Raw genomic sequence first — 25,634 nt, 5'->3', positions numbered from 1 at the left:
GTTTTAGATTTCATGTAATTTTGTTTATGTGATGATTTAGAAATTCAAAACAAGTCAAAAATTTGGGTACAAGTTATTATTATTTTTGTGTATTGTGTTAATTAAATATTCGATTACAAAAGTTAAATTTTCTTTTTCTTTTTTTTGAAAAGAGGTAGCGTTAAAAAACACATTATCGAGTATTCCTAAATAATTTAGGCGTAAATTCCTTCAAAACCTAACTAATTATATTTAACAAAAAAAATTATATATATATTTGTAATCAGAAGCTTAAAAAAAAAATTGATGATTTAATTGTACTGTCCAAAATTTGATTCGTAAATTTTTATTAAAACCAACTATGGCACAATGTTTTCGATGTGTTTTTTTCAGTGAATATTTCAAGATCATAATAGCCAAAAGGTGACAACAGTTCTGGCAGTGTAATTTTTTTAAAGACAGTACAAGTAAAAAATTTAAATAATCAAAATCCACAATTTAATTTGTTTCAGTAACTCTGCAAAAGTATGACTCCACCTTTATAATATCCGATTCCGAATTGATTTTCACAGATATTTGAAAAATTTCAAAATTAATTATTTCAAAATCAGTGAACTTTGTGATTTTTTTTTTGTATAAACATAGGTAGAGGCATAGTTCTGCATAATTATCTTAAGTTAATTTAATTAAAAGCCTAATCTTCCATTGACTAGGATAACAAAATGTTTTTGGGGGCATACGTAATCTTTCGAAAAATCGACTGCAAAAAATAAAGATATTTAATGACTTCAGATCATCACAGCCGATATATTTATTTTTTTTTAAAACAATGGCAGAAAATTTACGAAAAAAACGCGATATTTTGAAAAATAGTACTATTGTGGAAAACTTCCATACTTGAAAGACGCGCAAGTCCAAAATCTCGTAATATTTTAAATGTAGGTAAATAAACACACAGAAGTGGCGTTTTTACATAAAGGCAGCCCAATTACATAAATGAAAACGGAGCTCGGGGTTCGTTTAATCAAAAATAAGTCTGAATACTATATACAAAAATTTGAAAATAGGTCTAAAAAAAAATTTATATCACTAACAAATCAATAAAAAAATTAAGTCACAGCTAAATTCAAAAAAAAAAAAAATTCCACTACTTTGGCTAAGCTTTAAAAAAAATTAAGAAATTTCGATATTTTTTTCCATTAAATGTTACCCTAAATTTTCTGATGAGGAAAATTTTTTTTTTTTTTATTAAATGAAAAATAATATACATATCACTTGCTCGCTGTTATCTCAAACGAAACTGCTTTTAAAACACATAAACTATTATTATCCCCACTTAACAGTATATTCAAGAGGCAACATCGATCTCTCTAGGTGAAGCTAATGGAGGGGAAACCAGTGGCACTAAAGCAGTTGTTACGGAATTTGTGGTAGACGTGGCGTGTTGTTGTTCACTTCTTGCTTCATTTGTGGCCTGGCGAATAGCCTCTTTGTATGGCCCTCTTTTCTTTTTATTGTAACGACTCTGTAAAGAAATTTTTTTAATAACTTATTTTAAATAAAAAAAAAAAAACCAAAATTATCGGGGAAAACATTTTTTGAAATAAATTGGTAAAAAAAAAAAAACCAATAAAATTTCTTTTAGAAAATATTAGAATCGTTCCTAGAAATTCTATTTTAAAAAATGGGTAAATGAGTACATATAATAATAATAATTCTTTGTCCGACGGAATGAATACTCAGATGGTATAATGTGTTTCATAGAAGCTGCACCCATCTCATACTAATCGTGATAACTGAACATTCCATTTTATAATAAACATATCTAAATAAATAGGCTTTTAAAAATATCTTAAGGCTATGAAAAACAAGTAACTTTAAAAACATTTTAAACATTTGATTGGGAAATTTATTTATTTTTTTACAATATGATTAATTTTGTAAATAAAATTAGTCATAAAGTTATCTAAAAATAGTAAATAAATTTATTTAACAAAATTATTTATTTTGGGCATTAGTTATGTATTCTCTTTTTGAAATTTCGACGTTTTAGGGAAAATTAAAATTTAATTTTCGAAAAAAGTTCTTTTTCTAAAACCAAATTCTATATTTAGAAGAGTAACAGTATAAATGCAATTTTTCGTACCCTTTGTTTGACTGCTAAAAACGCCATTTTGAAAAATAAATTTTATTCATTAATTATTAAATTGAAGGACTTAAGATAATGGAAGCAAAAATCATTTGATTTTCGAAAAGAGCTTTTCTCCAAAGTAAGAAATTGTAATTAATTCAATCGCTAGGATAATACTTTCCCGAGTGAATAATATAAATCTAATTTTCCATGTGCGCTTGTGTAATTCCTTCAGATGCCATTTTGAAAAACTAGTTTTATTCAATAATACGGAGTTAAATAATTTTTACCCTAAATACTATTTCTTTATCAAAGTCAAATAAGTAAAAAATTTTTTAATTGATAAACTAGCCATTTTAGGCAATTAAAAATTTAGTACACTTATTCTTTTAGGTTCGTTTTTTTGATATTTTTTTAGCAAAACAGAATTTAGCATGGAGTTCCTAACATAGTATATGCTTTCAAATACTATGTCTGCCCTATGTCTAATTAGTAGTTGAAAATGCTTTTATCATCCGTATTTCTTGCCGATTCTAACTCTAATTCACTTTTTGTCATCTCTTTTACAATATTTCCATATTTTGTTAAGAAAAAATTTCATGAATTTTCCCTACATCGAGATTTTAATTTAATTATTAATGAACAAAAAAATTTTTAAAACTAAAAACTTAGAGGACGCTGTACCATCTAAAATTTATTTTAGCAAAGAATGATTTTAATAAAATTACGGGTAATAGTTCTATCCAAATCAATTTGAAAAGAATACATTTTATTTTTATCTAACAAATTTAGATTTCAAGTAATTATTTTCGAAGATATTAAATAAAATATGTGTTTCAAAATGGCGGCTGCAGTACTTGGCCAAGAGATATGAGAAAACTTCACTATTAATGGAAATGAATTAAAGAAATGGAATAATCAAAATTATTTTACGTATCTAATGTTCAAACTTGATACTAATTCGAAATATTTACATTTCTTTTCTTCGCTATAGTGATGTCGTTTTTAATGACAGCTCATAAAATAAGAATTCTACGAATTTACAAAAATACTTCTATGGAATTTACATATCTGATAAGTTTATTGTTCATAAATATGACGATATTATCACATGGAAACAGAAAAAAAAAATTAGTAATTTTAATTATTAATGATTTGTACAAATAAATATAATTATTTTTTTTAAAGTTTTCTTAAATGAAAGTGAAATTTTCAGAATCATATGCTCTAATATTATAATGAGGAAAGATTTTATTTTTTATTTGTAATAGATAAACTCAAAAACTACAAGATTGATTTTAAAAATTCTTTCACTTGAAATCGACATCAGGACACTAGCCTATTCTCCCTGTCCTAAAGAAAGCTGACAAAAGTTTTTTGTTAATTTTGAGATAGTGTACAAATTTAAAAAAAAAAAAAAAGGCGTAATTTCATAAGAACTTTACTCAGGATATCAGAAACAAACCTAAAAAATTGTCGCTCAATTTTTTGAAAACGCGGTAGTAAAAAAGCACAGTGACAAATCCCATTCGTTATTTCTTAAAATAAGTTAATACAAAAATTCGAAAACAAATCAATTTAGATACAACTTTCTGGACTAAATTAGAACAAGAAATTACGAAAATAATGCGCTTTGAACGATTTGATTTCGAATTTTTAGCGATTAAACACTTCATGTAAGAGAGCAATTATTGCTCTATCTGATTAAGCTAAAGAAAAAGAGATTATGATTAAATAAATAAAAAAATCTGAATATCACTAACCTTAAAATTTTCTAAAAATGGACTTAATTGATCACATGGCATAAGCGAAGACGTTGATGATCCATACCAAGCGACATGAGCTTGTGGTCGCATCGTATGTTCATCATAGTCTGTATTTGAAGAGGCTGTACATTCCGAGGCAGTTATACTTAAAACTTTACCAGGCCACCATGGAAATCCATGTATTTTACCCCACACCACATCACCCACTTCCAATCGATTACCATCTGCATCAATTCCAATCGTAGCTGGCTCAGTAGATATGTGCATCATTAATGGCTGTGGAACGGGCGGGAAATTGGGCGGAGAATCTTCGAAACCATCTGAACTCCCCGCTGGGCTAGTTGTTTTATTTGAACATTTACTGCTATATGAATTTTCAGTTAATCGTTTCAGACTTATTGACAGTTTTTGTTTCAGGCAGCGTTCTTTTATGGCAGTATCAGTGTCTGGAATAAAAAGAGGATCTTCTTGTACCGTTTTATGTTTGCGTTCATCGCGGTGTTTTTTCTTATGTTTCACCTTATGTTTGTGTCTTCTAGGTATTAACGCTTCCGTTGTTGATATTGTGTATCGCGGTGATGTACTTCCAATTGTGTAACGTGGTGAGGCCAATGTATACCTTGGTGATGCTCCACTAAGTGTATATACAGGACTTTGTCCTGCACCAATTAATATTTTTCTACGTGCTTCTTTTTTTGCTTTTTTTAAAGCTCGTTTTGCAGCTTTTGCTGTTGCATCTCTATTACTACTTGTGACATTATCCTCACTTTGGTGATTCGCCGATTCGAATGTATCTATTTTTGGTATTTTTAAAACAGTGCCTTCACCTTCACGTCCAAACGATATTTTAAGTGTTCGTGTTCCACCATCCAGTGTTGCTACGCCACCATTATTACCAGCTTCCTCGAATACGGTTTCGTCCCACAGATCTTCCATAGACCCAACACTTTTCTTTTTACGAAGCACCATACTACGTTTTTGTTTTGCACTACTACTGCTATCATGCATATCACCTTGATCGCTAGTTTCATAATATTGGTCACTGCTATTGTCACTAATTTGCTGAGTTTCAATCACATCATTGTTATTAAAAGCAAGAGGATCTTTAGCCATTGAGAGGGGATCATCATTTTCACATGAAGGAGATGGTGAAGGTTGTGAAGGTTTTACTACATAATTTCCAATGATTTTTATTTTATTCCCGTTGATTGCACTGGTAATATCGTTTGGTTGTAAACGTGGGATTTTCGGTATGAGTGTTGGACACATTGCTTGATCAGCATGCTGTCGTTTATTGTTAGCGTTAATTTGGTTATCGGAGAACACCGATCGTGGAGGGGCACTCTGCTCACTTAGTTTTTTTTCCTTAGCCTGTAGTCGTGTATTGAACTCATGATGTGGCACATTCGATGACGTATTTGTATTGTTATTGTCCGTATTGTTTCGACTACTACGCTTGCTATTACTACGTGAATGATCAACATTTTCTGAATTTTCATTACATATACCGCGACATTTCGAGCATAGAACCTGTCTAGGTCGAAGTCGTACTGTCATCCGTTGGTTGCGTACACGACTTTGTGCTTTTGTTGGCCGTTTTGGTAATGTTGTTTGATTGGGCTTTTCTTGGTAATTGAAACGTTGTGACACTGAGTATAATTTATCATCATTATCGCCAGTTTTTGGTTCTGCTGGTGTGAATGCTGGATGTATTTTGTGGACACCAAATGGTAGATTGCTAATGTTGAGGAGACAATTTTTTAGTAGCTTTTAGGAAGCTTTTTTCGAAAGTATTAATTATCATATTTATTTTATTCTATGGAACTTTTTGTACAAGAATATTCGGTAAACAGACATCAAAAAGAAGTACTCTGCTTCAAAAAAAGGCGTTCCGCCGTATTTTATTGGCAAAAAATGCTAAAGTTGAGACGATTAGTAGCTTTTTTGCTAATGTTATCATATTCATTAACTTTCTGATAGAAAAAATGTGAAAATAACATTTAGACGCGATGTTTATGTCGCAGCTGACTAGTTTAACTAGCCGTTCAATTAATTGCCTAGCCTGTTTACTAAAAGGTGCAGTTAAACTAACATCCTGAAAAAATATTCAACTATTCAATCAAACAGCTAGGCAATTGACGAATTGATAACGTTTAACTGCTTTCCTAGGCTAATCATTTCAATTTAGTTGCACTTTCTGTTAACTGGTGCTGAAATCCACAAATTGACAATACGGCGCCGGTATCGTGCAATACAAATGCTAATCATTTTTCACTTTAGCGTCCGAAGCATTCGGGTGAGGGCTATATACGTGTTTGAGGGGAAAAGATTAAAATTTTAAATTAAGTTTATTGCAATAAACGTTTGTTAAAAATATTAAAAATATTTTTTGTAAATAACGTTAACACTTAAACAAATACGTCCTTATATTTGAAGCAAGTATTTTATTTTTTGTTAATTATTTCTCGAAAATAAATATTTTTGTTTCTTTCTTTTATCAACACCTATTTACATGAAACACCCTGTACAAAAAGTACGTTTGGTATATTTAAAAATAAATATTATAATACATCACGCGACTACCATAATTTTTAAATAGTAAAATAATTTTCATAAAAATGCATAATTCACTGTAAAAAAATTTAATACCATAGCCTAATCTCTGTTTAAAATATATGGAAAATGTGATGAAAAGATGATATTACGTTTCATGAAATGGCTCATAAAATGGTTTGAATTTTTTTAACAAATTTTCAATCCTGCCATAAAATTTTTACAGCTAATAAAAACGGCTAGAATAAAATTAAGGTTTTCTTGGCAAATATTTTAGTTTTATTAGTTTAGGAAATTACCATGAATAAATTTAAAATTTTCAAAAAATGATAGATAATATAAAATATGCTAATTTAGAATCTGTGTGTAAAATTTAAATTCAAAATTAAGGATCCCGAAAATAAACGTCGCAGTGGGAGAAAATATACCCAAGAACCATGATACAAAAACTGAAAATTTAGCAAAAAGTCTATTTTCCACAATTTTGATCCGATTTTCATGAAACAAAGACTAACAACTAGAGAAAATTCATACAATTTTTTTGAGATATAAATGAGAATTATTGGATGGATAGAACCCAAATAATTGGGTGCAACAGTTGTGGGAACAGACGTTGAGATAAAATACAAATTTTTCTACAATTGATTTAAGACTCACCGTTTTGTTGAATCAAGTAATACACCTTGAAATAATTTACTATCGTATGTATATGTCACAACTATAATGTCCGGTAAGGCCTCTTCGACATTTACTAATATTTTTGAATTTTTTTCTAAATGAATATCAGTTATTGTATCGTGGAACGCCATTTTGACTTATTCCTCGTCTTTGCGAGGAACGTACATACGACACTTCCCCTCAATATATCACAATGCATGTTACAATACCCCACTTTATTATAACCATGGCGCATCAATTCTATACCTATCCTTTTCTTACTTATTTTTTAAAATATTTCTAGTTTAAACTTTTTTGTTTTTTTAATATAATTGAAGTGTTTTCTAAAAATTAAGTATTGCATTATTATTTTTTAAGGATTTTATATTGGAAATTGTTTTTTTGGAAAAGGTTCATTAGTTTTCTGTTCGAAAATATTAAATATTTTGTTATCAGTATGTGAAGAGTGAACGGAAAAAAGTCAATTGACGAAAATATTGTCATAATTGTGCGCATGTCATACGAAAACCAGACAATCTCAAAATGTTTTTCAAGTAAATATAAAAAAATGTTTATACATCGTGTTAGTTTTCATTTAGAATAAATAAATATGTTCAAATGCAATAAAATGAGAAATAATTAAAATTTTTTAATAGTTTATTTTTATGGAATTATATTGTACTTTTTTCATTAAACATGTTTGAATTTTAAAATAGCAAAAGCTGCTTCTAACCGTCGCGCATTTTTAAGATATGACTCATTGTTTAAAAATAAACATAAAATATTGTAAATGCTTTTCTTATGTAAATATTTTTACGTAATTGATTACGTAGCTTTAGTGGTTGGTTTGTATATTTTAAATAGCCTTATAAGAAAACAATTATTTACCGCAGTTTTTTGGAAATTAACCATCAGACTTTAAAAATCATGTTGACCCATAAATTCTTTAATCCAATGTCGGTTCTTATAGTTATGATTTTTTATTTTCTGATCAAATATGGCGATTGCATTATAGCTACCACAGCAACAAAAAATATGGATAATATCCTTGATCATGTCATAATATGATTATGAAAGCCGTGAAATGGATAATGTCCTTGATCATGTCATAATACGACAATAATCACATAAAACAGATAATAATATGGTCATAGCTAAGTCAAGCTGATTGCTCTTTATTTTCAAAAAATAATGCTTCAGAGAAAAAAGTTGTATACAAAAGTTGTAGGATTAAACGAATTGTACTAAGTTCCCAATTTGATTTTCAAGCTCATTAAATAATGAACGCTTACTTAAAATTGATAACAGGTAGAAAAAACTTTATTACCATTTTTAATCAAAATCGAACGATTCATTGATTCGATAAATTGACCTGAATTCGTGAAAAACTCACCCATTATTGTTAAAACAATGAAATATTTCTTAACGAGTAAAATAGGGATAAACTGTTGATAAAATAAAGAAAATAACTTAGGTGGACTACTTATCATATCGAAATTGGGAGCAAATAAAAGCCAAATTAGGCCAAACTTAAGTCAAAAGTTATTCCACCATTCATATAAATAACATTGACAATAATATATATATTAAGGACATGAAACCTCCTATGCCGAGCTATAAGAGCCCGTGGAAGTGTTTAAGACACCTATCTGGGCAGGGTCTAGTCATCGATCATTGCGTAATTTGTACTGCACATCAGGCTATATAAGTGATTGAAAATAATTGAAATTGTTCAATTGATTCGCAGTATAAAGTTCGCAGCAGAGAATAGCAACGATTTTGCTATTCTCTGCTGCCCCTCTGCAGGCTAGTTTTACGTCCTTAATATGTATACTCTTGAACCTTGGTTTACACTATCTAATTTATGCTGATGATATCGACTATGAAATTGAAATGTGCTCTTTTAAACAATATTTTATTAATTAAAGGGATTTTTTTACAGTATTAGAAAAATTCTTTAACGGTTTGAAATGTATCTTTTTGTATAATTTCGTAATGAAAGTTTTTTATCAACAAAGAAAAACTCCAAAACAATGGCACATTCATACAGGTAAAGTATATAAAATAAAACCAACTCAAGTTGAAATACTGCTTGCTAGAGAATAAAGAATCAGCTGATTACAATTTATTACCTTATAAACTTACCTCTATCCTACCTAGACAGTCTGTATACAATGTATGACTACTAGCAGCTATTGAAAATCTGACTGACAAAACTTGGTCTATGTTATAACAGTGTATGTGTATTATTCGCGGCGAGTTCCGAGAGCATTAATATACATACAAATTTACCACACGTCCAAAAAAAAGAAAAAAATATATAAAAATATTTAATAGTTTACAAAAAATAATCAATTAATCCGGTGAGATTTTATTTCTATCTATTTTCATAAATATTTCCCTAAAAATTTCATTTTATTTTGAAGTAACTTTTTGTATCTAATTTTAGTTTAGTAATTAAGTTTTTGCTTATAAAAAAATTATATTTTTGTGCAAAAAAACTGTGTTTTAAATAAAAAAAAAAAATTTGTGATTTTTAAAAGTATATAATTTAGTGAAAATTTTTGGGGCGGATGTTATGATTTCTTAAAAAAAAGTTATAATAGGCTGGTATTATTGATTTTTTCTTATTTAAAATGTTAATAATTTAAAAGATTGTTTTTTGTATTTGTAATTGTTATTACATAAATGGTGATAAAAGATCTATTTTTGTTTTATAGTATAAAAAGGTTACTGAAAAATTTATTAAAATGTTCCCGCGAAAAATTGATAGTGTGAAATTTTCTCTTCATTAGAAAAATTATTTAATTTTATTTAATTCGGATAGGGTGTATCAAATAAAATAAATGTTGTGTAAGTTTATAATTGATTGCAAGTTCTTAAGTAAATGTAATACGGGTTGGGAAAAGTTAAATGAAGTGTGATTTAAGAAGAGGTTCACAGGTTTATTTGGTGATGATTTGTGCTATAAGAATAGTGATTAACTGAAATTACGATAACCTAAAATTTTACGTAATTATTAACTTCTTATTTACGATATAGTTGGACGATAGAGATGAATCATTTTTAAAGAAATAGGTTTGCTTTTGATAAAAAAGACATTTTCTGAGTATATAAGTCGTTCGTTTTTGGGGGAAATATTGTTATGAAGTACAATTTTCCAATTTCAAGAATGTCTATTAACGAGTACAGCTTGAGTTACAGCTCAGTCCCAACATAATTTAAGCATCTATGCAATAAAAAAATTACCTCAAAATTCTTCGTCATGAAAACGGGGGATCATTCAGCTGTATACAAAGAGACACGCATTACTGTCACTTATTGATTATATAACATAATTTTATTATATACACTCAGTAATAATTATCTCATCAATTATAAAATTAATAAAAACCTGTTTTAACTTTTGATCATAACAAATTCTGTTTTGTAAATAAATAATAAACAAATTAAAATATTATCAAGGACTCGAAAATATTTTGTTTTCGGTATACCTACTTTTAAAAAGTTATTAAAAAAAAGTTTATGTAAATGTTATTTTTGTTTCTAATTAGCACTAATTATACAGAAGGTGGCGTAAAAATTGATATCAACGTGGTTGGTTTGCCTCAATATTAAAATTTAAAAAATATTTTATTAAACTAATATAAATATATTCAAGTATTTCTGTAGTTGGAAACTCAACAATCCAGGACAACGTTTCTTGACACCTCTCCTCTGTCGTAAGGTGGTGACCTTAGGATAAATTTTGACTGTCAATTGCTGTAAAGCGAAACGAAAATATTAAATTAGTTACCTATAATATTTTTATATTGAATAATTATTATGCAAGGTCCAATTTTAATATGCAAATCACTTTTCAGTTCAACAATGTCTTCGACTGACCGAATTGATATTGATAAACCATTATGGGACCTGAGCACATTTAGTGGACGTGTACGACATTTTGCATGGGTTACAGATCCCAGAACATGCATAGAATCAGATAAAGAATTGAATGAAGCTAAAGTATTGGTAGATCTGTATCGAAAAGGACAAGAACCAAAAGGAGTAACACGCGAACAAATTATCTATGCGAAAAAATTATATGAATCAGCATTTCATCCAGATACTGGAGAAAAGCAGAATATAGCTGGGCGAATGTCTTTTCAAGTACCTGGTGGTATGGCAATTACTGGAGCTATGTTACAATTTTATAGGTAAGTAATTTTCATTTGTTAAAAAGTTTGAAACTTACAGCACCGAGAATCATTTTTGCCCTATTCACATCGCTTCATATTTTCTAATTCCATTATAACATGCTCAGAATCAAAACTAAAAAACTCTTTGAAAAATTTCAAAGCTCTATTTAAATTAAAATTAGTCCAAATTTTGGTGAAAAATTCCAGCAGACAGATTTTTCTTTTAACTGTTTTGCACTTCTTGTAACTATTTTGTAAATTTTTAGGACAGTACCACAGGTTGTATTTTGGCAATGGGTCAATCAATCATTTAATGCTTTAGTGAATTATACGAACCGAAATGCAAATTCTCCTTTAACGACAACACAGTTGGGGGTTGCTTACGTTTCTGCTACAGCTTCAGCAATGGTTACAGCTTTTGGATTTAATAAAATGTTAGCCAATGCTCCACCAATTTTACAGGTAATTGAAATTAATTTACTTAACAAATTTATGGCTTCTTCTTCTTCTGTATCCTGGAAGTTGTACCGGTGTCGTAACTATACCGTTAAGGAAATTCATTGGATGAGACCCTATTTCAATATATAGTGTTCACGTTGTTACATAAAAACCAAGGTTCACGTCACAGCAACTTTGACATAGATATCCTTGCAATTGGCTATAATCAAATTTTCACAGTTCCTAAAATCTTTCGAGCTCAGAGTTAATTTTCATCAGAATCAATTTTAAGTAAATTATTTGTTACGTACAGTTGGATACAAAAGAAGTTTTCCGATTCCGGAACGTTCCACGCGACCTTCTGCATCTCTGATTCTATCTCTCTCTGATAACTTTTCGAAAAATGAAAGGATTGAGTTGCAATTCTGGAAAAAGATGTAACTTATTAGCTTTCTCCCAAAATTTACCGAATTGATTATCAAAACTAGGTAAATTTACCCCACTACAAGCTTCAACTTGATTCTGCCTGTTTTCAGTTTTTCCATAATGCGCCAAAAGAGGGATACAAGAAAATTCAAGTTGATCAAATTAAAATCTTATTTTTACAGCGATACGTTCCATTTGCTGCTGTAGCTGCCGCTAATTGTGTAAATATTCCATTAATGCGACAAACTGAAATACTTTATGGTGTTGATTTAAATGATGAGAATGGAAATTTAGTGGTTGCTAAAAGTAAATATGCTGCCGCTAAAGGTATATCACAAGTGGTTCTATCCAGAATTATAATGTGTGCACCGGGTATGTTAGTTTTACCTGTGATTATGGAAAGATTGGAGAAATTCCCATGGATGCATAAAATAAAAATTCTACATATGCCAATTCAAGTATTGGGTGTTGGATGCTTGTAAGTTATATTAAAATTTCCATGATAGTTTTATTTGTAACATTTTTATTTTCTTTTTTAAAGCTTAACGTTTATGGTGCCGATTGCATGCGCGATATTTCCTCAAACTTGGTAAGTAGAAAAGAAAAGATCAAAGAAAACAAAATTTTCACTGATACAACAAATTTGAGCATATTTAGTAGATACGTTTTGAAAAATAGTGATTAGAGAGGGCTCACTAAACTTATGAGTGCTCGTTGATTATTTCTTTGCTTGTAGTAAAATAATAACTAACCAAGAACTGAATCAATCTTAATTTAAAGATCCAGAATTATCCAGAAAGCATAACTCCCCAAAAAGTAGACAAATTCCAAAAGTTCCTAAAATTAGTAGCAATTTCTAAGATCCATTGGGTTTTTTCACTATTAACATTGAAATCGATTCAATTCTCGGTTAACCTCCACTTGAAACTATAAGTGAAGTAAATAATCGATGAGTGCTCATTCAACATGTTTAATGAGTGCTTACTTATCGCTATTTCCCATATCGCATTAGATATCTTAAGTGCCTCATTCCCGGAAGAAACATAACCCAAACCACAATCATAATATTTCAAAACAAATTTTATTTTTTTTACAGTTCAATTAGCACAGCCACATTAGAACGTTTCGAACCCGAAGAATATGCAAAATTGAAAAAACAATACGATGGCAAAGAATTACCTCAATTTTTGTACTTCAATAAGGGATTGTAAATGTAAAAACGGGTAATACGAAAATTTTCGAGAAGAAAAACTACCACAGTATACATTAGAGAGCAAAATTATAGAAAATGTTATTTTAAATGTGATAATCTAAGAAACGTGATTGAAAATTGGAAATATAGTCGATTTCTCCCAATATTGTTAGTTTATTTTTGAATATGTTATCTGGGAGATTTAGATTTAAGATGGAAAAACAATATTAGACAATAATTTTATCTCATAATTCTTAATAAAAAAACTTAAATTTTCATTTAAGTGATTATTATTTTTTTTTAAATTTCGCTTTAATTTTCATTTAAGGTAGTACCTACACGAAAGTGATATTCCAAGAATTTCTCAAAACTCAGAATATAAAATATTTAATTCATAATACACTTGCTGTTAAAATTAGAAGATGATTTACCATGCCATTCATGAGATATTAGCAATTAAAAGTGACGCAATTTGTACGTGTACATGGGAGAAGTGTATAAAAATACACAAATTTACAAATATTATATTTATTTACCAATGAATGACGTCCACCATCTCTATGAAAAACTAATATAATGTAGAATACTATATTTAGAAAATATATAAATAAAAATAAAAATTATTTACCATATAGTTTCGATAAAAAACTTAAATAAATAACTCGTTTTAGCGATAATTTTTGTGGAAAGCATATAAAAACTAATGTTAAATGTATATATCAAAGTATGTGTGTGTATACGAATAGAAGATATAATTGTGTGTAACTACAGTCTGTTGAAAATAATATATTGTATATGTATAATAGTCATAGCACAGTTAACGCACTGAATGATAGTATTAGTCCAAAACTTTTTGACTGGACGGTCGCGGAGGAACTACCTTAAGTTATTAATTTTTTGTTTTTAATTTCGCATTTGTTTTAAAACCAAAAAGCAATTTGTTTATTTCAATAAGTATTTTAGCAATAATTTTTATTGGGTCCACCTTGGACTACAACACGCTTACTTTTTTCGAATAAATTATTTTAATATTAATACTTGTTTTTTTTTAGTTGATGTTATTTTTAAAAGTTTTTTTTTTTCATGAGACAAACGTATCATTAGATGGAATAAAAAAGAAAAGAATAAAAGATTGTTAAAATGAATTTTGTGTTTTATTTTGACCTAGCGATTATCGGCAGCAATCTCGGAAACGGTTCCAACAATTTTGATGAAAATTAGTATGCTGGTGTTTTTTTTTCAAAATATGACTTTTCCTGACATCTATTGGTGTTTAGCGAAATATAGTACATTACCGGGACATTCAAATTGGTAATTGTGTGGAGACATTTTAAACGGTTTTTATATTAGTGATAAAATTAGTGTCTTTTTAACTCAAAAAATATCAAGCAAAGCTCGGTCATCCAGGTACTTAATAAGTATATTAGGTTTAGTCCCAAGTTTGTAACGTGCTTAAAAATATTGATGCTACAAACAAATTATTGGTGTAGGTGTTCATAAAATCACTAAATTAGTCCATTTGCGGTTGTTCGTCCGTCTGCCCGTCTGTTTGTCAACACGATAACTCAAAAACGAAAAGATATATCAAGCTGAAATTTTATAGCGAGCTCAGGGCGTCAAAAGTGAGTTTGAGTTCGTAAATTAGTAACATAGGTCAATTGGGTCTTGGAAGACTCATTTTTTAAACCGTTTTAACCAAACTTTGGTCCCATTTTTTCTCCAAAACTATCAAAGATAGACATTTGAAAAATTGCAGGTAGATTTAACCAGCGGTCTTGTTTAAGAATCTCGAAAAACAAAAAAATTCTAGAAAATATTTTCGAAATTTCCGAAATCTAAAAGACAGTGTGGATTTTTTAAACTCTTCTATTTGATAAAAAAATAATGCAAGCACTGACATTCAACACTTTCCGTACAGGGTATTTCAACAATTTTTTTTTTCACTTTTTCTATAAAAACTTTCATGATATGAATATTGTTGTTGTATTTTTTCTTCTATTAAAATTTTGTTGTACTAAACGGGGTTTATATAGTCAAGACCTTGAAAAATTTTCAAAATATTGTTTTGATAGTAACAGTATATTGTCTCCAATCTTCATAACAGGGACTAGTAACTTATTTTGTTTAAAATTTATAATTATACAAGGTTAAATCTTAAATAATAAATAAATATTAATGAGAAAAATTGTTTTCCTCCACATTGATAAGATAAGATTTTATAAAAAAACTTCAGTATTCAAATAACACAGATTTCAAAGATTGACCTTTGAACTCAATATATTATGACCCGCTTCCAAAAAGGATGTCTCCATATAATACGTGATTAATTATATTAAATTCAAAAGTGGTAGTAAATTTATTTGATACTTTTTAAATGGATTAATTTTTTTTGATTATTCATTATTATTATTAATATACGTAAATAAGGCTATTGTTTTGGAATATTTATTCAAATTAAAAACGTATGTACGTAGTTTTTATGTTCGTTTTATCTTGCTTACAAACTAATTAAATTAATTATTCAGTGATAAAAATAAGGATAATTTTATAAAGTGATATAATTTTATATATTGATGTGTTGTTTGTGTTAGTGGCATTAAAATTACCGAAACAGATTAGGTAAGTAGGTATTCAAAGAAGAAAGAATAATGATAATAATTTTATAATTATTTCGTACATTTATTAATTTTTGACAAGGGGCAGTGTTTTGAATAAACAGTAGGTAATCATTTAATCAATATGTTATTAAATTTTTGTTAACTGATTAAATATTACATAAATTATTTTTTCTTAAAATTTGCTGACTGTTGTTTGAGTTATAGTATAGGCAACTTGCTTAACAATAAAGTATTAACATTTGCCTATAATTAAAAATTAGAGAGAAATAAATACAGTATTTGGTGGCACAAATATAATTAAACAATATAAAATTAAATTTTGCTTTTCTATTAAAAATTTGAAAATAAGGCCTCTTTCTGTTTACTTTTGATCTATTTCTTTCGGCTAAATTACAAAGCAATTTGAGTTTGCTTGATTATATTTAGGTATCCTGGTATTTATATTTAGTTCAGACTAGTTTAGGTGCGTGTTCTATGACTCAAAATCAGCAAAACAAATTCATATGAATATATACGTCTGAAAATAACTGGTTACTGAGTTGTTGCAGCTTTTCCAATCCAATTTCTATCATTTTCCACGGTATGATTAAAGAGTCGTAGTATTTCTTTGATCCTCTCTATACGTTGAAAAGGTTCTGGATGTTTTCTGTAAAAAGAATCGACTGAGTCTGGGTTATCGAAATTCTACTGCCTATATAAATTCCCATACAAATTTTTTAAATCAATCAACATCAGTATTCGAATCAAATTTTAATAATCAAAGAACAAAATATCAATCGAAAACAGTCATTAAAAAAACCAATTAAGATAAAAACTTGAAGTAGGTATATAAAATGTAGCACGACTTTGCGATTGTAGCACGAATTTTACTTTACCTTGATTTAATGATGAATGTATTTTCGAATAAATATGTACAACATAGAATATACTTACCCGGAAGGGAAAATTTTGAAATTTTGTAGTACTTGATCACTTTAACGTCGATTATTTGAGACTGAAAAAAGAAATGTTAATCTCTTCAATTATTGTATTAGCTTCATTATCTTAGATCCGATGTTGAGTTACAGTTGGGGAGTTAGTCAGTAAAAACTGTTTTAAGTCAGTGGCGTCGCGAATTCCACAAAATAAAAAAAGGACTTATCTTTAAAAGTAGCATATCTTGACCAATTTTGAAAGTAGAAACTAGTTAAAAAACCAAAAATTAGTGAAATTATTAATATTATAGCTGCTGTTTTAATACCGTTTTACCCCAAGCATGAAAGTGCAACCAAAATGGAAACACATTTTCAGCTTGGTGTGATCTATACGCGTTTGTATAGATGTATGTGTAGTTAGGGAAAACGAATTTCAGACGAACTAAAGTTGTTTATAATTATTTGCCAATTGTTGTAAAAGCAAATTTGCTTTTTTTATAGGCAAATTTTATTACTTATATGTAATAATAGGATATAACCTACTATATAAATAGATATTCAATATAGCTAAAAGTTTTTCCGATTTAAAATGGTTCATCCTTTTTTAGAGACTATTTATTATTAAAATAATAGATATTAAAGTGCATAAATTTGTGTTCATTTTTTTTTATTTTAGATAAAAAAATGTCGGAACGAATTGATATAGATAAACCATTATGGGATTTAAGCACATTTAATGGACGTTTGAAACATTATTTATGGATGACTGATCCACGGACATGTTTAGTTTCCGAATCACAATTAGATGAAGCAAAAATATTAGTTGAACAGTACAAACGAAATGAAGCACCATCTGATATTCCAATTGAAAAAGTTTTATATGCAAAACAGTTATATGAATCTGCATTTCATCCGGATACACGTGAAAAACAAAATTTATTTGGACGAATGTCATTTCAAGTACCTGGAAATATGTTAATTACTGGTGCAATGCTGCAATTTTACAAGTAATATTTCTGTTAAGTGTATTCGATTATTAATATAGAGATAAAAGAAGAGTTGATCGTACAATGGCGGATTTACAGAAAATTAATTCAACACTCTTCCCTGGTCCCGCCACTTGAATATAGTAACTCTTTGGTAACACAAAAAACTGAATTATTTTAATTTTATAGTACTTAAAGAGGCAAAACATCAAATCTAGAACTGAGCCAGTGTTTAAAATACAATCTTAAATTTCTGAACAAGAAAATTATTCTTTTATTACTTTTTTATGTTTTTAGATCAGCACCAGCGGTTCTTTTTTGGCAATGGTTTAATCAATCGTTTAATGCTTTAGTGAATTATACAAATCGTAATGCAAACATTCCAGTATCGAAGACACAGTTAAGTGTTGCGTACGTGTCAGCAACATCGTCAGCATTAATTTCGGCTTTTGCATTAAAAAAATATTTAGCAAATACCAAACCCATTTTTCAGGTAAGTACATTCCAAAAAATCGGACTAACTCAGTAATTATATAAACATTTCTCAACAAATGGAAGAAAAAATTTTCTGTGTTCTTACAAGGACCTTTCTTTAAAGAATGGGTAACTGACTTAAAACTTTTTCTTTAGAGATTTGTACCATTTGCTGCAGTAGCTGCCGCTAATTGTGTAAACATTCCATTAATGCGACAAAATGAAATACTGTGTGGTGTTGATTTAACTGACGAAAATGGAAATCCAGTAAACGCTAAGAGTAAAATTGCATCCGTAAAAGGTATTTCGCAAGTAATATTTTCCCGAATTACAATGTGCGCACCGGGTATGGTAATTTTACCAGTAATCATGGAACGTTTAGAACGTCAAGCTTGGATGAAAAGGATTACTATTCTTCATATGCCAATTCAAGTCGTACTTTTAGGATGCTTGTAAGTTTGGAGAAATTTATTAAATGATTGAATTTAAATGGATTAAAAAAATTTTTTTTTTAATTTTTAGCTTAGCATTTACTACACCATTTGGTTGTGCTTTGTTCCCACAAAATTGGTAAATATGACATTTAATTCTATAAACTTCTGCAAAATTTAAATGGGAATTATCTAGGAAGAATCATAAGGAATCCTTGAAGAATGGATTCCTTAGGATATCAAACTTAGTTGAAAATAAAGAAGAATATTATTTCATTAAAGTCTTTCTTATAAGGAACTAAATTAAAAAATCCGAACTTAAAACAGAATTTTAAGAGGGATATTTCTTATTTTTTGTTGAAATCTGTAAATTTTTTAAAGAATCTTTATGGGAAGTTTTACTTAGTGTTATTTTAAAGCAAGTTTCCATTTAAATTTTGTGAGGGCATTTTATATGAATATTTAATCTCATGTGAATAATTAATTATTTTAGCTCTGTACACATTTCAACGCTGGAGCGATTTGAGCCGGAAGAACATGAAAAGTTAAAGAAACAATTTGGAGATAATCTACCTCAATTATTATATTTTAATAAAGGGCTTTAAATTAAACAACTAGAAGTAGCACAAACGTTTTTACTTACAATTTATGCAATGCATATTTATCGTTACGTATTGTAAGTTGCCTAGAAGCAAGTGATTTATTATTGTATACTATTTGCATTACATGTTTGTATATTACATTGCCTATTCTTTTATATTTGGAAATAATAATGATAATCAAACAATATATATTGAGTATTCTCTGTTTAATTTCCCAATTTTCTCCTTTCCTAAAAACTATCACCTTTCTCAGCTACAAAAATGATTAAGAGGAAGTTAATTCTTGTCGGTACAAAAAATGTGATAAGAGGGGCTTTATTTTTGGTATCTCACTACAGTACTGTTGATTGTTGATATATAATGTGCCATAATCGAAGTAAGTGCCCCTTCTGCATGCAGAATTATAAGTCGCGATTTTAGACTGCGATATTTGAACAAGATCTAGATGAAATTGCCAAAACTGTAGAATTTTGTAGAATTATCATAGCAACGTTTTCTGAAAAAATAAACAATATTTATATTTTTCTGTTCATCAGTTTTATTGACAAAATGTTACAACTTAAAATTAGTTGATTTTTTCCCCATTATGTCTATTTAAGATTAACTTTCGATTTCCGCTTAATCAATTAAGGATTAGGTTTCAAAATTTTCTGTTAAAAGATAAAATACAAGTGAGTTCAACTGATTGTTTTTAATTTTCCCAATAAATCTAAACAAAAATTTTATAGATTTCCGGTTCTTTGTAATGGCAGCAAAACCTCCCCCTAAGGGAGCAACTCCACCTCCACCTACGAGGGATAAACCGCTTGAAGGAGATAAAAAATCGGAGAAGGCTGATGGGGAACCAACTGAACCGAGACTTGATATTGAAAAACCATTATGGGATTTAAATACATTTGGTGGACGATTTCGTCATTATTTATGGATAACTGATAGTAGAACAGTCTTAGAATCGGATGAAACATTGGATAAAGCAAAAGAATTGTATTTTCAATATAAAGATGGGCAAGAACCGGAAGGTACCACGCGTGAACAAGTACTATATGCAAAAAAGTTATTTGAGTCCTCATTTCATCCGGACACGCATGAAAAACAAAATGTATTTGGACGAATGTCCTTTCAAGTACCTGGAAATATGTGCCTTTCTGGTATAATGTTAACATTTTATAAGTAAGATTCAAGTAAATTTTAAGAATATTGCCGTTTTAGTTGTTTCTTTAAATCTTCTATGTAATTGGCTATAAAATTGCTATATATCTTTTCTCTCCAAACGGTTAATTTGTTTTCTTCGACCTGTAAAAATAAATTTTTCCCAAAACAAAAGTTTCTGAGTTGATATAAAAATTGTGCTTTAAAGAACCACTGTTTAGGATGGGGAATTTAGAGTTAAGTTCATGTACTTTTTTCAGATCAACACCAGCTGTAGTTTTTTGGCAATGGTTTAATCAATCGTTTAATGCATTAGTAAACTATACAAATCGTAATGCAAATGCACCGATAACGGAAACTCAACTAAGTGTGGCCTATGTTTCAGCAACGACAATGGCCGTTACGACTGCAATGATTTTAAAAAGAGCGTTATTTCGAGCTAATCCTCTTATCCAGGTATTACTAAATATTTTTCGTTTTTTAACGCTGCCCTTGAGACTCGTTTCCAAGTCATTCTTGACTTGGTTATACTATTGACTTGAATGTTTTGATGTAGCAGATAATGTTTCAGACATCTGGTCGAATTTTTTAATTCTTATTTAACTAAGGTTATATTTTGGTTATCAAAAGAAAAAGATGACCAAATTGACTGTATTTCAGAGATACGTACCACTTGCTGCGGTGGCCGCTGCTAATTGTGTAAATGTTCCATTAATGAGGCAAAATGAAATTCTAAATGGCATTGACCTAAATGACGAAAATGGAAATCCAGTAAATATTAAAAGTAAAGCTGCACCCATAAAAGGAATATCACAAGTGGTTGTATCCAGAATTTCTATGGCCGCACCGGGCATGCTTCTTATACCTGTGTTAATGGAAAAATGTTGGATGAAAAGGCTTAAACTTCTTCATATGCCAATTCAAGTACTGCTTATGGGAGCTTTGTAAGTGTCTAGTAATTACAACAAATTCTTATTTTTAAAGTCATTAAATAATAATTTTTGGTTTGTAGTTTAGTGTTTACTACACCTATGGGTTGTGCTTTGTTTCCACAAAACTGGTAAATATTGTATAAATAAATTTTGTTTAAAATATATTATTCAAACTGATTATTAAGAGAGAGAGAGCCTGGAATTATAGGGGGCCTAAAATTATTTCAATGTTCTGAACTGAGAGAAAATTTGCAAGGCTATATAATTATAAAATTTTATCATCCAAATGTATACATTTATTTTTCAGTTCTATTCCTTCTTCAACAATTGAAAAATATGAACCAAAGGAGTTTGCAAAATTAAAGAAAGAATTTGGAAATAAAATACCCGAAAAACTATATTTTAATAAAGGGCTTTGAATTTGAAAATGTACACGCATCATTACTACATATATTAGTTTATGCAATGTGCACATTAACTGTGTATAATAAGTTGCATAAACAAAATAAACATTTGTATGATACCAAGGCTACAACGTATCATTGCATGAAATGTCCTATGGAAAATTAACAAGAATTACCTTAGTATGAAGAAGTTGAAAAAATTTAATAAAATTAAGTTGTAACTAAAAAAAATTGTAATCAATCCTTACTTGTAAAATAATAAATTGCATTGATTTGTTATATTTATTCCTACGTTTGTTACACTGTTATTTTTCTATATAAAGATGATTCTGAAATGGGAAAATAGAACACTACTAGGATAAGTTATTCTGTTTCCTGAGATGTTTCCGAGAAGTATAAGAACAGTCACATATCTCGAGAAATATACTTTCTTTTAGTAAAGCGAAAAAACATGTGATACAATATCAAACAAAAATTCTTCTTATCAAACAGATTCTCTATTTTAGTAAAAGTAGAATTTTACTCGAAATTTTACGACTCACATAAAATAGTTTAAACTTTTATTTGAAAAACTTTTCACTTAGGATACCATTTTAGGTTTGAAATTTTTATTTTTAAGGAAGCTTTTAGGAGTGTTCCTTCCTCCGGGGCAATTTTCAAATTTATGGTCAATCAATATTTGTTATTTTTTTGTCATTTAGATTATCCGAAGTCAATCTGCGATATCGTTAAAGCTTTTTTAAAAGTATTTGTAGCTATTCGAAAATGCCTGAACTGTAGAATTATGTATGTAGAATTACCATAGCAACGTTTTCTGAAAAAATAAACAAAATTTGTAATTTTGTTCATCAGTTTTACTTAGAAAATGTTCACGTTAAAATTAGTTAATTTTTTTCACATTATGCCTATTTAAGATTTATTTTCGGTTCCCGCTTAACCAGTTAAGAATAATGTTTCAAAATTTTTGGTGAAAAGATAAAATACAAGTGAGTTTGATTGATTGTTTTTATTTTTCCCTATAAATTTAATTTAAAATTTGATAGATTTCGGGTTCATTGTAATGGCCGCAAGCTCTCCCCCATCGGGGGCAACTCCACATCCACCTACGGAGGATAAGTCGCCAGAAGGAGATAAAAAACCTGAGAAAGGTGATGCGAAACCACCTGAGCCGCGACTTGATATTGAAAAACCATTATGGGATTTAAATACATTTGGTGGACGATTTCGTCATTATTTATGGATAACTGATTGTAGAACAGTCTTAGAATCGAATGAAACATTGGATAAAGCAAAAGAATTATACTATCAGTATAAAGATGGACAAGAACCAGAAGGTACCACCCGTGAACAAATATTATATGCCAAAAAGTTATTTGAGTCCTCATTTCATCCGGACACGCATGAAAAACAAAATGTATTTGGACGAATGTCGTTTCAAGTTCCTGGCAATAGTATTCTTTCGGGTATAATGTTGACATTTTATAAGTAAGATTCAAGTTAATTTTAAGAATCGCCATTTTAGTCATTTATTTTAAAGCTACTCTATTGACTATTATCTCAAATCTAAAATCGATGTTACTGCATAAAGTTAAAAAAAAAGTTTGATTTTATAGTAAAATTTTAAGCGTTAAAGTCAAACATAGAATTCCATTGGCATAAGTAGAAAATTTTCAGAGTCCATGGAAGGATATATTTTTTAACACACATAGCTACCATAAGACGAGGGGTTTAGAATTAAGTGAATGTACCTTTTTACAGATCAACACCAGCTGTAGTTTTTTGGCAGTGGTTTAATCAATCGTTTAATGCATTAGTAAATTATACAAATCGTAATGCAAATGCACCGATAACGGACACCCAGCTATTTGTGGCTTATGTTTCAGCTACGACAATAGCAGTTGCTGTTGCAACGATTTTAAAAAGTGCGTTATGTCGAGCTAACCCTGTAATCCAGGTATTACTAAATTTAATAATCATATTTTTGTTTTTGTAAATAGGACTTAATTTCAATCAATTTCAATGAATTTTACCAGTGCGCTAGAAACTTAGTGAGAAAAAATCATTTCAGTTTCACCTCAAAATACTGTGTGTCCGGAAGAGTTTAAAAAAATTTTAGAACTGCACAAATTTCCAGGATTTTTTGTTCAATAAAGTTAAGGATCTTGGATTAAAAAAGCTTATATTTTATCATTTATTTGTAAATTAAAATAAAAGGAAAAATGCTGCTAAACTAACGATGTATTTCAGAGATATGTACCAATGGCTGCGATAACTGCTGCTAATTGTGTAAATGCTCCATTAATGAGGCAAAGTGAAATTCTAAACGGTATTGACTTAAATGACGAAAACGGAAATCCAGTGAATATTAAAAGTAAAATTGCACCCATAAAAGGTATATCAGAAGTGGTTATATCCAGAATTGCTATGTCTGCACCGGGAAGTCTTCTTATACCTCTATTAATGGAAAAATGTTGGATGAAAAGGCTTAAACTTCTTCATATGCCAATTCAAGTATTGCTTATGGGAGCTTTGTTAGTATCTAGTAATAAGGAAAAAAATTTTTTTTCTAAAGTAATTAAATAATAATTTTTGATTTGTAGCTTAATATTTTCTACTCCTATGGGTTGTGCTTTGTTCCCACAAAACTGGTAAATATTGTATAAATATTGCATTTGAAATATTTTATGTAACAGAGAGTCTTATATGATCAATCATACTGTTAATTTTTCAAAATATTGATCGCAGCAAAAATTAGGTAGTAAATAATTTTAATTTTTTTTACCTACATGTGTGCATTTAATTTTCAGTTCTATTCGTTCTTCAACAGTTGAAAAATATGAACCAAAGGAGTTTGCAAAATTAAAGAAAGCATTTGGAAAAAAAATACCCGAAAAACTATATTTTAATAAAGGGCTTTGAATTTGAAAATATACACGCATTATTACTACAGATATAAGTTTATGCAATCTGCACATTAATTGTGTAATGTAAGTTGCCTAGCCCTACACAAAATTAACAAGAATTGATCAAAGTTATACTCAAAGTAGAATGTGAATAATTTTGTTAAAGAAGGTTAACGTGTGCTCTTAATTGGGAACAAAGAATAAAGACAAGCCTTTTTTCTGAATGGGAATAGTGTGTTGTTGATTTGTAATATATTCCGCTGTTAATTGGTAGGTAAATATTAGGCTGCTTAAAATATTATTGTAATTCGAATCCTAATATTTGCCTTCTGTAAGTTTTATCTAATAAAAATCAGAAATATGCCCATCGAAAATATCGTTTCTACACAATAATTTAGCTAAGGCCTGCAATCATTCTGAAATTGCCTCTAATGTCACCCTCTGGATTTGTGCTTGCTATTATAAATATCACCGATGTCTGTCGATATAATATGTATCGTTACATTACCAATTTTAAATAATGGTCTTGAAGGTGCAAACACTGTCTATACATGTATGATATGCTTATGAGATAATAAATTAACGTTTTAAACAAGTATTTGTTTCATTTTGGCAATTGATAACTAGGAGTTGCAACCCTTTAATTGGTGGTGATAATAATTCATACCAATTACAAGAGGAAGTGGACAGGTTTTCAGTAATTGAAATTTAAAATACCAGATGACATTACCATTTTTAAAGGCCAATCAAAGCATTCAAATTCAAATCAGCTACAACCCGCCAACTGTCGATAATAATTTGTACTAGTTAAAACAAGAAGTCCCCGTTTTCAGTAGTTCCATTTTAGGTTACTTACCATTTATCAATAGTTGATACAAATAAAAACTAATGAGAGTTA

General features: G+C 29.1%; 5 protein-coding genes across 6 annotated transcripts; 4 read left to right on the top strand and 1 right to left on the bottom strand.

The window, feature by feature from the left end:
• Nucleotides 1-1,176: 1,176 nt before the first annotated feature.
• On the bottom strand, nucleotides 1,177-7,286 carry LOC123301649 (PWWP domain-containing protein 2A-like). The gene is made up of 3 exons (XM_044884481.1): nucleotides 7,087-7,286; nucleotides 3,874-5,614; nucleotides 1,177-1,504 (listed from the first exon to the last, which is right to left on the bottom strand). Exons 1-3 carry the CDS (start codon nucleotides 7,236-7,238, stop codon nucleotides 1,328-1,330), a joined length of 2,070 nt encoding a protein of 689 aa, XP_044740416.1. The 5' UTR covers nucleotides 7,239-7,286; the 3' UTR covers nucleotides 1,177-1,327.
• Nucleotides 7,287-9,104: 1,818 nt separating this feature from the next.
• Nucleotides 9,105-14,468, top strand: LOC123301647 (sideroflexin-2-like). 2 transcript variants are annotated; one of them, XM_044884479.1, is made up of 7 exons: nucleotides 9,105-9,136; nucleotides 10,950-11,285; nucleotides 11,534-11,729; nucleotides 12,314-12,609; nucleotides 12,673-12,720; nucleotides 13,228-13,651; nucleotides 14,210-14,468. In XM_044884479.1, the coding sequence occupies exons 1-6, from the start codon at nucleotides 9,120-9,122 to the stop codon at nucleotides 13,340-13,342; spliced, it is 1,008 nt and encodes a 335-aa protein (XP_044740414.1). In that variant the 5' UTR covers nucleotides 9,105-9,119; the 3' UTR covers nucleotides 13,343-13,651; nucleotides 14,210-14,468. The 2 variants fall into 2 exon arrangements, with proteins under 2 accessions (XP_044740414.1, XP_044740415.1); XM_044884480.1 differs by lacking the exon at nucleotides 9,105-9,136 and adding an exon at nucleotides 9,258-9,449.
• Nucleotides 14,469-15,746: 1,278 nt separating this feature from the next.
• LOC123300062 (sideroflexin-2-like) lies at nucleotides 15,747-19,534 on the top strand. The gene is made up of 6 exons (XM_044882533.1): nucleotides 15,747-15,941; nucleotides 17,530-17,862; nucleotides 18,139-18,334; nucleotides 18,472-18,767; nucleotides 18,838-18,885; nucleotides 19,240-19,534. The coding sequence occupies exons 2-6, from the start codon at nucleotides 17,540-17,542 to the stop codon at nucleotides 19,349-19,351; spliced, it is 975 nt and encodes a 324-aa protein (XP_044738468.1). The 5' UTR covers nucleotides 15,747-15,941; nucleotides 17,530-17,539; the 3' UTR covers nucleotides 19,352-19,534.
• Nucleotides 19,535-19,881: 347 nt separating this feature from the next.
• LOC123300227 (sideroflexin-2-like) lies at nucleotides 19,882-21,974 on the top strand. The gene is made up of 6 exons (XM_044882756.1): nucleotides 19,882-20,019; nucleotides 20,077-20,518; nucleotides 20,758-20,953; nucleotides 21,158-21,441; nucleotides 21,510-21,557; nucleotides 21,737-21,974. The coding sequence occupies exons 2-6, from the start codon at nucleotides 20,094-20,096 to the stop codon at nucleotides 21,846-21,848; spliced, it is 1,065 nt and encodes a 354-aa protein (XP_044738691.1). The 5' UTR covers nucleotides 19,882-20,019; nucleotides 20,077-20,093; the 3' UTR covers nucleotides 21,849-21,974.
• Nucleotides 21,975-22,893: 919 nt separating this feature from the next.
• On the top strand, nucleotides 22,894-24,725 carry LOC123300621 (sideroflexin-2-like; the record flags this gene model as incomplete). Its single annotated transcript, XM_044883217.1, has 5 exons — nucleotides 22,894-23,318; nucleotides 23,592-23,787; nucleotides 24,081-24,364; nucleotides 24,434-24,481; nucleotides 24,641-24,725. Coding segments are annotated over exons 1-5 (1,038 nt in total), but the record flags the coding sequence as incomplete, so codon positions are not given.
• Nucleotides 24,726-25,634: the final 909 nt, after the last annotated feature.

Source organism: Chrysoperla carnea, chromosome 5 (genome assembly GCF_905475395.1).
Source record: "Chrysoperla carnea chromosome 5, inChrCarn1.1, whole genome shotgun sequence".
In the NCBI taxonomy this organism is placed as follows: domain Eukaryota; kingdom Metazoa; phylum Arthropoda; class Insecta; order Neuroptera; family Chrysopidae; genus Chrysoperla; species Chrysoperla carnea.
The sequence above is the reverse complement of the archived record's forward strand: the minus strand, read 5'-3'. Positions and strand labels throughout refer to the sequence as shown.

What these genes read in the sequence shown, in the direction of transcription:
- LOC123300062 (XM_044882533.1), top strand. Translation starts at nt 17,540, where the DNA reads ATGTCGGAACGAATTGATATAGATAAACCATTATGGGATTTAAGCACA. An exon ending in GCAATGCTGCAATTTTACAA is followed by an intron (nt 17,863 to 18,138) that starts GTAATATTTCTG and finishes TTATGTTTTTAG; the next exon opens with ATCAGCACCAGCGGTTCTTT. An exon ending in GTCGTACTTTTAGGATGCTT is followed by an intron (nt 18,768 to 18,837) that starts GTAAGTTTGGAG and finishes TTTAATTTTTAG; the next exon opens with CTTAGCATTTACTACACCAT.
- LOC123301647 (XM_044884479.1), top strand. An exon ending in GTATTGGGTGTTGGATGCTT is followed by an intron (nt 12,610 to 12,672) that starts GTAAGTTATATT and finishes TCTTTTTTAAAG; the next exon opens with CTTAACGTTTATGGTGCCGA. An exon ending in GCGATATTTCCTCAAACTTG is followed by an intron (nt 12,721 to 13,227) that starts GTAAGTAGAAAA and finishes TTTTTTTTACAG; the next exon opens with TTCAATTAGCACAGCCACAT.
- LOC123300227 (XM_044882756.1), top strand. Translation starts at nt 20,094, where the DNA reads ATGGCAGCAAAACCTCCCCCTAAGGGAGCAACTCCACCTCCACCTACG. An exon ending in ATAATGTTAACATTTTATAA is followed by an intron (nt 20,519 to 20,757) that starts GTAAGATTCAAG and finishes TACTTTTTTCAG; the next exon opens with ATCAACACCAGCTGTAGTTT. An exon ending in GTACTGCTTATGGGAGCTTT is followed by an intron (nt 21,442 to 21,509) that starts GTAAGTGTCTAG and finishes TTTGGTTTGTAG; the next exon opens with TTTAGTGTTTACTACACCTA.
- LOC123301649 (XM_044884481.1), bottom strand. Translation starts at nt 7,238, where the DNA reads ATGGCGTTCCACGATACAATAACTGATATTCATTTAGAAAAAAATTCA. An exon ending in TTACTTGATTCAACAAAACG is followed by an intron (nt 5,615 to 7,086) that starts GTGAGTCTTAAA and finishes CCTCAACATTAG; the next exon opens with CAATCTACCATTTGGTGTCC. An exon ending in CATTTTTAGAAAATTTTAAG is followed by an intron (nt 1,505 to 3,873) that starts GTTAGTGATATT and finishes ATTTCTTTACAG; the next exon opens with AGTCGTTACAATAAAAAGAA.